General features: G+C 36.2%; 1 protein-coding gene across 2 annotated transcripts in view; it reads left to right on the top strand.

The window, feature by feature from the left end:
* The window catches only part of PTPRK (protein tyrosine phosphatase receptor type K), a 556,609-nt gene that overhangs the window by 274,943 nt on the left and 268,631 nt on the right, over nt 1-13,035 (top strand). For both annotated transcript variants that reach the window (XM_047859222.1, XM_047859220.1), the window contains exons 4-5: nt 3,524-3,605; nt 5,948-6,063. In XM_047859222.1, coding sequence (XP_047715178.1) covers nt 3,524-3,605; nt 5,948-6,063 — 198 coding nt within the window. The remainder of the gene's footprint in view (nt 1-3,523; nt 3,606-5,947; nt 6,064-13,035) is intronic.

Genomic DNA, 13,035 nt, shown 5'->3' with positions numbered 1-13,035 from the left:
CACTGGAATAAAGTGAAGCTGAGAAGTAGAACAGGGGTCTTTGAAGGAAGAGAAATACTTCATAATGAAAAGATGGCTAATCTATGAACACAGAAATGTGTGTGTGTGTGCGCACATGTGTGTGTGTGCAGGTGTTTTACATTTCATAGAAGTGTATCTGATATGAAAACAATTGGCATGTCACTTTCCAAGTATTGGAACAAAGGCTTAGCGAGAAATAAAAGGGAGAATCAGAGACATTAACTAACGTATAACTTGGAGCAGCTGTGGTAGAGGCCCCTTTCCTGGGGGGTGAGAAAACTTGTACTTGACTCCCAACTTTCCTGTTTACAAATTCTTGAGCAAATCACATAACCTTTTAGAGCCAAATCCCAAATCCTTAACATGGATATAATGCAGCTTTCATTATAAGGTTTTATAAGGATTAAATAGTAACAGGTGTAAAAGTGCTATATAAACCAAACAGTAAGCTCATCAATGTTGTTAATATGTGAGATTTATGTAAGTGTATCACAGGAAAATAAGTTCTATTTGCTTTAATGGTAGTCCAAGAAAAGAGAAGATACAGAAAGAAAAAGTGAGAAAGCCATTTTTGAAGAACTACATTTTTATAAATAGACCACATATCTGTGTAATTAATTGTTGTTGGTTATTTCACTTTTGTTGTAGCCAACATTAAATTATTTTAATTTCCTGTTTATCTTTGTTTTACTTTCTCCAATTGTTTTACTTCCTTTGCTTCATGTAGGTGATAAGCTTGTGCACGTTTACTACACTCCCTGGGAAAAAGTTTCTAATTCGTTTAAATTGAGCTTTTATTCTGGACAATAGATTCGGGCCTTGATTTAAAAGGGAACAAAAGAATCAGTTCTTTATTATAGCAAAAAAAAAAGTTTCTCTTTTTAGTGACCTCATTTTCCCTGCTAAGTGTGTCTTTGCCTCATTAACAAGAGCTGGAGGAAATTTCTAAGATCAGATTCCTTTACTACTAAGGATCTAATCAGCTTTATCACTTCAACAGAGCCCTCACCTTGTAAGGCTCCTGTGTCCAGTCAGGGGAAACAAATCTCAGTAGCTTAATTATGGAAAGCTTGCTTGAGCAAATGCTCAGGCCAGATCTAATGTTTGGTGTCAGGTAGACAACCAGGGCTTCCCAGAAGAAGGGAGCAATGGAAGCCATACCAGATGTCACCTTTCACCCATCTAAGAGGCTAGCCTGGGAACAGAATGAACAGGCTCTTTTTGCATGCTGTTTTCACTCCACTCCATTACCTGAAATACTGAAGGTAATGATTCCAATCAATTTTTTTGCTACTCTAGCAACATTCTTGGATTATTAACTAAATAAGTGAAGTAAGGTTGAATTAAAATGGGGAGGGGGGAAAGGCAAACCCTAAAGAACAAGGACTGTATCCTTTGGCAGACTGAATTAATACAGAGAATGTACCTCATATAACAGAAAGTTGAACTCAGAACGCCTGTGATAGAATTGTCATCACATGTAACCCAAGCAATTTATTTAACTGGGTCTTCCTAGTCTCATCTTGGCAATACTTTTTAATTTAGTTTTTCTCGAACTCTCTCTTACCTTTCATATTTTTTTTGCCACTTCCTACATCTTTTTTTATCTAGACTTCCAAATTTCTAGAATGCTGCACAACACGCTCCACTGTTTTCATCTTCGCCCAGCAGAGGCCCTAGGTTTGTGCTGAGCTAGAACTGCACCCTGATCCCTGAATTGGCAAATAATGCCCATGGGAAAGGAGATATGGCTGCAAATCATGGAATCACATTGGGGAGACTCTCTCCTGAAATTTGTGTTCATCTAGATGCCATTGTTTATACAGATATCTGATATTTTAAAATTATGGTTATTATAGCCTCTCTGGCCCTTTCTGATTTTGTTTTTCTTTTTGATGGGAGTGTTCACCTGCCTGAAACCTCCTGATACTTCTCTTCTTTCCTTGATCATTATGCCTGAATCACACTTTGTTGGCTTTCTTGCTGCTGCTGCTGCATTGCTGCCTTCTATTTCAGTGGTTTTCTCCTCTTCATCTTCCTGTGCCATCTTATTCACCCATCATGTTCACTTTCAAATCTGTAACTTACTTCCATGATCACATCTAAATCTAAAGGTTAATGGGCATTGAGGAGGGCACCTGTTGGGATGAGCACTGGGCGTTGTATGGAAACCAATTTGACAATAAATTATGTTTAATATAAAAAATAAAAAATAAAGGTTTATTGTGAACCTATTTCTTTATTTGAGATATGTTTGTCCTGTTATCCCATAAGCCTGTACCCTATGTGCACCCTAGGCAAATCAGATTTGAAATGTACTTAGTCATTTCTCCCTCAACTTTGTACATTGTCTGCATCACTAGTCCTGGCTAGGGATTCCAATAGCATCATTCACCTAGTGGTGCAATCCTGGAGCCAGAATTGACCTATATTTCACCACAACTAACAAGTCAATAAGTTTTATTTTGTCTGTTTCCTTAGTTTTATTTTTATCTCTCCTTTTTCTTTGCATCTGTCTATTTACATGACTAGTAGCATACGACCTGAGCATTTCCAGCCTCAGTTTATTTTGGTCCATCCTTACCTTATAGGCATATATATGTTTCTAATAGATCAACTTGTTTACATATATTCCTACTTTAAACATCAGCTTCCATTACACTTCCTAAAATGTTTTGCAGAATACTCCAAAAATAATCTGTGTATCTCCATGAATAAGGGAGCCCATAGTCAAATGTAATATTGAAATGTGGCATGTGAAATATGGTTTCTCTTGAAAAGTCACACTATATGAAGTTTCTCTATTGGTTGTAACAACACAACTCTATAACACAAGCTTATATTTGAACATGGAAATGTTTTTGTTTAATATTTATTAATATGGGATTATTGACAGGATGTACTCCTGATTTTAGTCCCATGGTATTCAAGGTGTTCCATGCCTAGCTCTCTAATCTCACCTCTTCCCTTTTGAACCTTTGTAACCAGTCAGATGACATTCATTTTGTTTCCCAAACACATAGCTCTATTCCATTCCATTGTATATTGTTTCTTTTCCCTGGAATACTTCTACTCTATCGAATGGCCTCTGGTTTTGAAAATTTAGCACTTAAAAGCTTAGATCATTTGATTGGTTAGCATACTGCTTGGTACATTTTAGGTGCTCAACGTATTTTAAATAAATAACAAAAACAGAGAAAATTAATAAGAGAAACTTTAGCTATTTATTCATTCTACCTAGATACAGCCCATTCAGGAATTCTAATGCATAATAGCACTTGCTTAATTTTTTTTTTTTTTTTTTTTTTTGCTGCTTAACCTCAGTAATTTTTTTTTGTTTACTCGGACAAGATTTGGGAAGACTTACATTATAAGATATCTTTAATTCTTATAGGATAAAACTCAAAATTAATTTTTGAAAGTGTGCTATAGCTATTCTTCTTTTACTGTGAAAATTCCTTAAAAATGATTGTTGCCAATGGTTTCTGTTTCTTTCTGACAGGTAATATTTGAAGCTGAAGTCTCAGGAGGAAGGAGTGGTTATATTGCCATTGATGACATCCAAGTACTGAGTTATCCTTGTGGTAGGTTGTGATTAAGAATTGTATTTTTCTATGTCCTTTCAAGACTTGTCTTATATTGGCAGTGACCGTTGACTGTTCATCATTTGGCCATACCTGTCTCTTTTGTTTTTACTCCTAGCCTTCTGTTCACTTTTAAAAGAACACTGAAGCATTTCTAGAATTTTCAAATCAAATATTTTTCAGAATTATAACTAATTCTACACAGATTAATGGATTCTTTTAGCTATTGAATTACTGAGAACAAAATGCAGATGTAAATGAAACTCTAGATAGGACATGCTCCATCTTTTGGTTTCATTCATTTATTTATTTATTTATTTATTTATTTATTTATTTATTTATTTATGAGAGAGAGAGAGAGAGAGAGAGGAGAGTTTCCCAAACAGGCTTGATGCTCAGCATGCAGCCCGTTGCAGGGCGCAATCCCATGACCCTGGGATCTTGACCTCAGCCAAAATCAAGAGTCAGACGCTCAACCCACTGAGCCACTCAGGCACCCTATCTTTTGGTTTCATTAAACAATCTAGGAAAGTAAAGAAGAATGACAAATCAGAGCTCAACGGAAAGGAAACTAAAAGAAACCTTACTAACTTATGTGATCTGCTCAGTTGAAAGTTGGAGTGAAGGAAAGAGAATGAATTAGTTCACCTATTCCAAACTTCAGACTAAAGTTTTGGTAATAAATATCTGGTTAATCCATATAAAACAACAAAATAATCGACAGCAAACAAAAAGTGACTCGGTTTAGTAATACCTTGTTTTGTTATGTCTCTAGATGCACATTGGTTGATCTAGATGCACATTGGTTGATCTCAGATGCACATTGGTGGTATAACTAAATTTATGTGTACATCACATTCAGTGGAGCCAGATATAAAACCACTGGTGTAAATTCAGAGCTTACCTATATCTCCCAACAACGGCATTTTAAAGGGCCCATGACTTCTAGATGATCTGCTCAGTGATCCTCTTGGTGGAAATTTTGTCGCCATTGTAGGCACCATGCACAGGGTGGGGGTGGAGGGACACCGTGCCACAGGCCAAGGCTGTGTGCCTGGTGAGTGCTTGGTAAATGCCAGTGTGCATCTGCCTCACTACCGGGGGTGGCACATCACAGATTGTGTGACCCTCCTTGGTTCAGATTCAGTAGGTATGGGGGGTGGTGCTGAAAATTTTCATCTCTAATAATTTACCAGGTGATGCTGCTGCTGCTGGCCTGGAGTTCACAATTTGAGAACCACAGTTCCAGGTCACATTTAGCTCAAGCATTTCTGTTTTTGATGCCTATACAAAAATGAGGTGCTTAAGACAGAGGTAGCAAGCAGGCAAGGGTCTAATGATTTATTCCATGTAGTATGTTCTAAGAAAAAGAGGACAAAATCATCTCACTTACAGTTCAAGTTGGTTTGCTAAATTCTTTCAGCCCATTAGTACATGAGAATGATGTTTCCATCCACTGTTCATTTATAATTATTGAAAGAGAAATGTGAAAGAAAGGCTCTCAGGAGTAAACAAGTAGAAATATAAATTGACAACAACAGTTTTATTGTGCTTTGGGCCTGTAGGAACTTGCTTTCAGTCACCGTGTCTTAGCTTTTCCTGTGTATATTTACTTTCAGTGGAAAACATGAATAAGCTTCATTTCTAAAAGGTAATCATAGAGAACACTAATTTGACAGTCATATAACTCACGTAGGTTTTGACTAAAGTTACCACTTTTTGTTAGTCTGCTATGTCTTTGGGTAACTTTCTTATAACTCTGAACGGATAGGAAGTGGATTTAGCAACAGTTATGCTGATCTATTTGAGAGAAACAAAAATATTTCCTTGGTCTTTGAAGTACTAGAGAATCATAACTTCTGAAATGAAAAAAAAAAAATAAAAAGAGAGAGATCTAACTGCTTAATTGTAAATTAATAGTTCAATGGCCACGTCTTCACCACTATGTTAGATATCACTGTATGTTTTCATTATACTTTTCCGTTATGCTCTGGCTTATGCCTATTTGATCTCTTTTGCTTTCTTTGACTTGTAACTGTTTTATTATCACCCATAAGTAACACGCTATGACCGACCTTCAGCAGTAATTGTTGAGTGCTCTCGCTGTATACAACAGTGCTCCTGCAATTATGGGCAATAAGTAATAGGGCTGTTGAGGGGGAAAAAAAAGAGAATTGTGGGAAGGATTGTGTATATAAGCACAAAGAAAACTCAATTTTCTTCCATACGATATTAGTTTTGGCCAAAGGTTAAAAGTGTTAACCACATTATTCTCTTGGGAAAAAGTAACATGGCACGTTTTCTTCATGTGAAAACAGTAAAAATTTTTTCTGCCTTCACAGATAAATCTCCTCATTTCCTCCGTCTGGGGGACGTGGAGGTCAATGCAGGGCAGAACGCTACATTTCAGTGTATTGCTACAGGGAGAGATGCTGTGCATAACAAGTTATGGCTGCAGGTAAGGCCAAGTTGGCAGTTGAGCTACAGGGTACACTTGATTTTTAAAAAATCACAAATATACTGCCTGTGGTGTCATTCGTGTGTGTGTGTGTGTGTGTGTGTGTGTGTGTGTGTGTGTGTGTGTGAGTGACAGAGAGAGAAAGAGAGAGAGAGAGAATGGGAGAGAGAAAGAAACAAGTTCTCTTGTTCATCTTTTGATGTGGGAAACAAAGGCAGAAAAATAAATTAAATATCCTTACAACTTACGTCCCATTTATGAATCCTTGAGACAGGCAGAGTGGCATTCCTCTGAGAGCCTCAGCCACCTCCATGTTGATACTTTGCTAAAGGCAAAAGACAATCTCAGCCCAACCCCCCAGGATCCTCTAAGTCTACTTTAACGTATAAAAATTCCTTTGGAAGCTTCCTTCATCTCTACCCCCCAAGATATATATTGGCAATCATACTCCAAGCTTATGGCCCACTGATATACATCTGAAGGGTCTCATGGCTGAGGGTTTACTAGACAGTAGTAAATGAACCGTTCCTAAGGATAGCTAACAATAGCTAGCCCCCTCAAGGTCCTGGAAACCTTGTTTCCAAGATACCTTAGAGACTCTCTATCCCTAACCCCCTCCCAACCTGAAGGTATATAATCAGTCACCTGTCACAACCCCAGTGCAGCTCTTTCTGCCCAGGGTTCCTATCCCCATGCTTTAATAAAATTACCTTTATGCACTGAAGGCGTCTCCTCCAAATCCAAACGCTTCAGACCACATCAGGTTTGATTTAATTGATTGCAGACTCATTTCAGATATTTCCATTATTGGAATATGAATAAACATGTAACAGTATATCCTTAATAAGTATTTGGGTTTGTTTCTAGTGAAAAGTAATGTTTCTCTAATGTTATGTATAACTTGTAAAAACAATTTTTTCTAAATCCATTCAAAGTAGGAAAAAAATGAAAATTTCCTCATTTAATATTTTGAAAAATTAACATACAAGAGCATAGTACTTAAGTAGAAACGGTCATATTCTGATAAACTTCTTTAAAATATTTTAACTAAACTTTGGGAAACTTCTGGAAATGTGAATTGGAAAAGAGCCAATTAAATTTTTCCAGAACTTTTGTGTGTAAGGGTTAATCACAGAACTGAGGTCAAGACGTTTGCTTTTCATACATTAAATCCTCAGTAAATATTTAATGAATTACAATTTGGCATAATGTTGGAGAAATGTAAATGGTACATACAAAGAGCTTTGAAAAAATCAGAGAGAAAACAATAGAGTAAGGAATGGGACTTGCCTTCAGAGAATATCTACCAATCCTACAGCAGTGATGGGGTGAGGGGAGGCGGTGGGGGGGAGGTGGGTAAGGGCTAAGAACAGCTCTAAAGTCAGGAGCCTGGTCCTGTAGGAAAGATGACTGTTGAGCTAAATATTTGCAGCTAGAAATATAAGTAATAATATCCTCTGAGCCTTTGTATTATTATTTCTTGTTCTGTTTGCATCAGAATGAAGGAAGGGGCTTAAGTAGTCAGAATTTTAAATTCCTGAGAATGACTTGAACATAGATATCAGCACTTACTTTATCATACTTACCATATTCTCAGAGAGGTAAAATTAGTATTGAGAATAATCATTAAGTTGCCGGAGGTTGGGGTCATGATTATAATAAATGAATATTGAAATCATATCTGGTATAAGGCCTAAAACTGTGCTAGATGTTATAAATTTGTTATTTCATCAAATTCTCATACCCACTTGGATGTTAAACAGATGTACTCATATAAATCTAATGATTACTACTTTCATAATTCACGTGATTTGCTGGTATCAGCCTATCATCCTGAATATGTGGAAAGGAAATGATGCCCCTACTTTTTTTTTTTCTGTGTTTATGCTGATTTCCCCTATAGATTCTGAATTATGAGATCATTCTTTCTGGAGAGGGTATTGTATAATGTGCAGTCTGTTTTGTCAGCTGAACATCAAGTCAGAATCCCTCTTTCTCTCAGCCTAAACAATTAATTTAAAAAATGTTTTTAGACATTTTTTCTAATCAATTTGTTATTTATTTATTTTTTCCATTTCGGTGGGAACATTAGTTGGCATTTGACTTTAGCTGTGATCCATGTTGTCTTGTCTTGGAGAACCAAGCTCTGCAGTCTGCCCCTGGTTTTATGCCCCAGGATTTATTGTGACATTGAAATAAAAGGGTTTTGTGTGCTCAGACACCAGCTGCCTTGTGGCAACAAAGACATTCTGGCTCTGCTGGTCTGAGTGGGTTGCAGTCAAAATACTGCTCGTTTATTGTTTGTTTCCTACTTTCTGGATTGGCCCATTTCATTACAGTTTTTAAAAATATTCCCTCTGCCATTTTATAAAGAAAGATGTGAGATAAAAATATTCTGTGAGACCTCTATTCTACTTTTCTCCACTTCTCTTTACATGTCCTAAGGTGAATTTTTGCATTTCTCTTCTGTTTTGATATTGAGATTATCCAATTCCTCAGCAGTGTACATATTTACCTTATTCTTTTAAAAAGCTTTTCTACTTTTTCAGTAACACCACTTAATTTACCTTAAGTTATTGTTGTAAATCATTCTTCACGTTTAAGAAACATTGAAACTATCAACTCCTTAGTCGACTAGTTATTGTATATAAACATATGGTGAGTCAATCAGAATGTGGCCAGTAACTTTAAAAAATTTCATTTGCTTCAAGTAGTAGAAATATAGTAAAGCAGAAAGAATCTTGATTCCATAAGGAATCTGCAAGCCAACCCATACAAATAAATGTCAAGTCATGTTTGCTTGATGCAGAACAACTTCGAGAAATCAGGAGGCCCAACTCTTAATTTGAACCTTAATTCGAACCCTTTAGCCCTTCCAACCCAGTTAATTGTATGGGCGTAGAGAATTCATTGAATTATTCTGGACTTCAAGTTCCTTAATTATAAAAGGAGATGTGGATAGAAACTAAGATCCCTTCCAGCTATAAAATGCTAAACTAGGTCTTTACATTTTTTTTTTGATGGCCTAAGACATAGCCTTCATTACCTTTTTTGTTTGATGGAAGAATGTGAAATTGTTTATTAGTTGTGTATGGGTAAAAATGGTCCCTTAAAATTAAGTATCATTATGAGAACAATTGCTTAACCTATCTGCTGACAGTACTGAGACCCAACTGAAAGCAACTCCAGATGAAAAGTCATTGCATCCTGTCACAAAAGTAATGGAATAATTGAGTAGCTGTTACGCTTGCAGTGTAGGTGTAATTAAAAAATGGCAATTGACCCTTTATGTTTTCCAAATCACTTACATTATACAGTATTAAGCTTCACTTGTTAAATGTTTAAGTATGGGGTAAAAAACAAAAACAAAAACAAAAACAAAACCCAAACAAAGAAAAGCAGCCAACTTTCTATCTTAAAGGAAAAACAAAACACTGCTTTAACCATAATAACCTGATAGTGTTTGACATTTAAAATAATTTATGTGTGGAAATACATTAAAAAATAAATCTCTCACTTGTTTATTGTCTTTAGCTTACAATTGATATGTCAATCATTTTTATTGTTTAAAATGACACACAAATTAGGTAAATTAAAAAACAGAGCACGAAAAGCAAGAATCTGAGTTACCTGAGCTAATGTAGGATAATTCATAAGGTATATATCATAGTGGTTCTGGATGTATCTTTAGGGAGTGTTCTTTTCTGTAAGATCTCAGATTGTATAATTACAGGGTCTTAGAATTAGGTCATTTACTCTAGACATTTAGGAAACAATGACAAAATAGCCAAATTAACCTCCTTGTACAAGCTCAGTGAACTACCGATGCATAGAACAATATGGATGACTGTTTTTAGAAGTCTATTTAGTGTCAACAGGCTACTGGTATGGTAAAATTATGAGCTTTTCTTGGCCATAGCTTAAAATAGTGTGTTATGAAGTTCATTTATGTTGGAAAAGGTACTAAGACTTTAGTCGCTTGTAGAGAATTTCCAAATTCCTTTTTGATCGTAAAACTCAATGAACTAGCATGCATTCTAGATACAAGCACAACATTTGTTGTCAGGTTACGATTTGCAATTTTTCCCCACTTGAACAGATGTTTTTCAGTGCTTCCAACAAGTTTTAGAACTATGCTATTTTTTGTTTTCAAGGAACCCCTAGTGGTAGAGAATTTGTGGATCGTAACTTAAGGCTTATGGAAAAACATAGGTTATAGGAAATAAGATCACTAATGAAATTTTAATGGACAATTTTATACTGAAATAAAATATTAAAAACAACTGGTTATGCTTTTGAGAAGTGTCAGATACTTATAGGAAAGAGAAAAATTAACCTACATTTTTGTAAGTTAAAAGTTTTAGTCTTGCCCTTTTGTTGCAGTGCTTACTGATATGAATAATAAAGTAATGGTGGCAAAAAGTGACTATGACACAACAGTTCCACTCCTAAGTATTTACACAAGAGATATAAAGGCATGTGTTCAAAACTGACCTGTAAAAGAATGTTTATAACAGCTTTATTCATAATAACCAAGAACAGTAAAGAACCCCAATGCCCATTAACAGGAGAACGGGTAAACACTGTGTGGTTCATTCAAGCAATGGAATGCCACTGAGCAATAACAAAGAATGAGGTACTGATACATGTACCCATATGGATAAATCTCAGCAATATTATGTTTTCAGAAAGGGCACAGACAGAAGAGAGTGCAAACTGTGTGATTACATTTATATTAAGCGCCAGAAGAAACACAACTAATTTACGGTGATAGAAATCAGAAGAGTATTTGACTGTGGGGGATGAGGATAGACTGGATGTGGCTGGGGGGTAATGTTAATTTCATATATGTTTATTGGTGTGTTGAGTCTTTGGGTACATATACATTTGTTAGATGTTAAGAACCATCCAATTCTCTGAATATACAGTTTGCCTCAATAAACCATGAATGAGGAAAAGTATGTGATACATCTTATCACATAACCTCAGTCCTGGCAGTACTAATCAAGCCATAGATGGCAATAGCCTGTGAACATTAACCTGGATTTTTGTCCATCTTGTCCATTTGAAGTTATTTGATTAGGTTCGGGGGTAATTTTTAATCATTAATCTATGCTGAAATATAGAATAAAGCATGTTCTGAGTGTTCTGTCTTCAGAACATGTTATAAATTCTGAGGATGTAAAAGAATTGGAAACAGGGTTGGACTGTAACTTATGACTTAGTATTCTTCTCTGAAGGTCCAGTATAAGTGGACACCTACATGGCAAATCAAATAGAGCCCACTGCTGGAACATCTGTCTGACCATATGCTTTGGCCTCAGGTTCAATGTAGAAACTAAAATGCTAATGACTCCATCCATCATTACAGAGCTTGGCGGGCATGCTTCATTGGATTGGACAGAGAAATTCAACAGTGGAGTTACTGAAAGTAGAGAATTGTGTGGGTAGATTTGGTGACACCATTTGTTTTGGTGAATTGAAATGAGAGGCTGTTTGATGTATGACTGATAATCCTATGCAGATTGCCATCAAAGCTGTGGCAATTGGGCCAATCTGTCAGTAATTGCCGCAGGTGCTGGCACTGTGCCTCCTCAGTGGGCCTGCCAAAGCAGGCAAGTCAGCCATCACTTTGCACTTGGTGAGGTTCATCGGCACTAATGTAGTAGGATACAGCTAGTTTCTCAGCCAAAGGAAATGTCATTCCTTATGGAGCAATAGATAATTCAAGCAATGGATTGAGAGTAATAATTGGAGAGTAAAATTAGTAAAATGAGATGCCAATTGTTCTAAAAAAAACCAACCAGAGAGAGGCTGACCTCTTGTAGTACCAATTGTTGTCAGCTGAGGATCAAGGAAAGTGGTTGGTCTAAAACTTCTGGACACATAGTGTTTTGTCTAGCCAGGGAAATGGCATGGTCTTATTCCTATAATGCATGTGAATATCATCATGCAAGCAATGGAAATCAGAAGCATGATTTTTTAAAAAATGACCTAATTTGAAAGTATGAAAATTTTAGCTCGTGAAACATATCACTACACAATTTCAAAGCCACACAGTCATTGTTCACAAGGCTCCCTCTGACGCCTCCATGCTGTGGTATTTTTCCATGCGTATGCCCGGATATTTGTAGCATATTTGACCTCCACAAGAGATTTTACTACCCCTGATACTATTTCTTTTTGAGAAAAAAAGTCTGATAATTTTGCATTTATTATAATGAAGGAAAATTCTTGGAAGGAACTGATCCGTGCCTAGAAAGATGGAGTTTACGGTGGGCAATTCATTGAAAAATAATTTGAGAGAAATATTTCAAAGCCTAATTGACTAAACATGTAATTTGTGACTAGCTTACATTGAGTACTGTGGGGAAAAAAAGAAAAATAAATAAGAGGGATGAGGTATAGTGAAAATTGCCCTACTCTCTGGACTTGATGGAAGTCCTGACATTGTCTGGTCATTGGCCTTAAGAGGGCTGGCACATATCTAAAATATTAGAGTAACAAAAGGCAGTATATAATTAGTAGGGCAGTGAATAAAGTTGAAGAAACGATATCAGAATGGCTGAAGGGACATGGTATAAATATATCTTGAGAGTCATGGGAGACTGGAGAAACAAACTTCTTAAAGTCTTAGATTATTGGGACTATTCAAGAGGGATTTAATTGGTTCTGCATAGGTACTAAAGTACAATGCTAACTAACAGTTTGAAGTTATATGGTGAGAGATATAAGCTGATTATAAGGGAGAACTTTGTAATTGTAGGGCTGTTGAAACCTAGAATGAGCTATTCCAGGAGGTAGTAAAACTACAATTAGTGGAAGTATCCAAGCATAATCTGGATAAGCACTTGCTAGAGCTGTAGAGGATGTTTAAGCATGAAGCTGAATACTTTTTAAGATCCTTTCAGCCCAGAGAAATGTCTTTGTAACCGAGGAAGAAAAGACGGTATAGAATCAATGCATGATACT

The sequence above is a fragment of the Prionailurus viverrinus genome, chromosome B2 (genome assembly GCF_022837055.1).
Source record: "Prionailurus viverrinus isolate Anna chromosome B2, UM_Priviv_1.0, whole genome shotgun sequence".
Classification (NCBI taxonomy): domain Eukaryota; kingdom Metazoa; phylum Chordata; class Mammalia; order Carnivora; family Felidae; genus Prionailurus; species Prionailurus viverrinus.
This window is presented reverse-complemented; position numbering and strand designations above follow the sequence as displayed.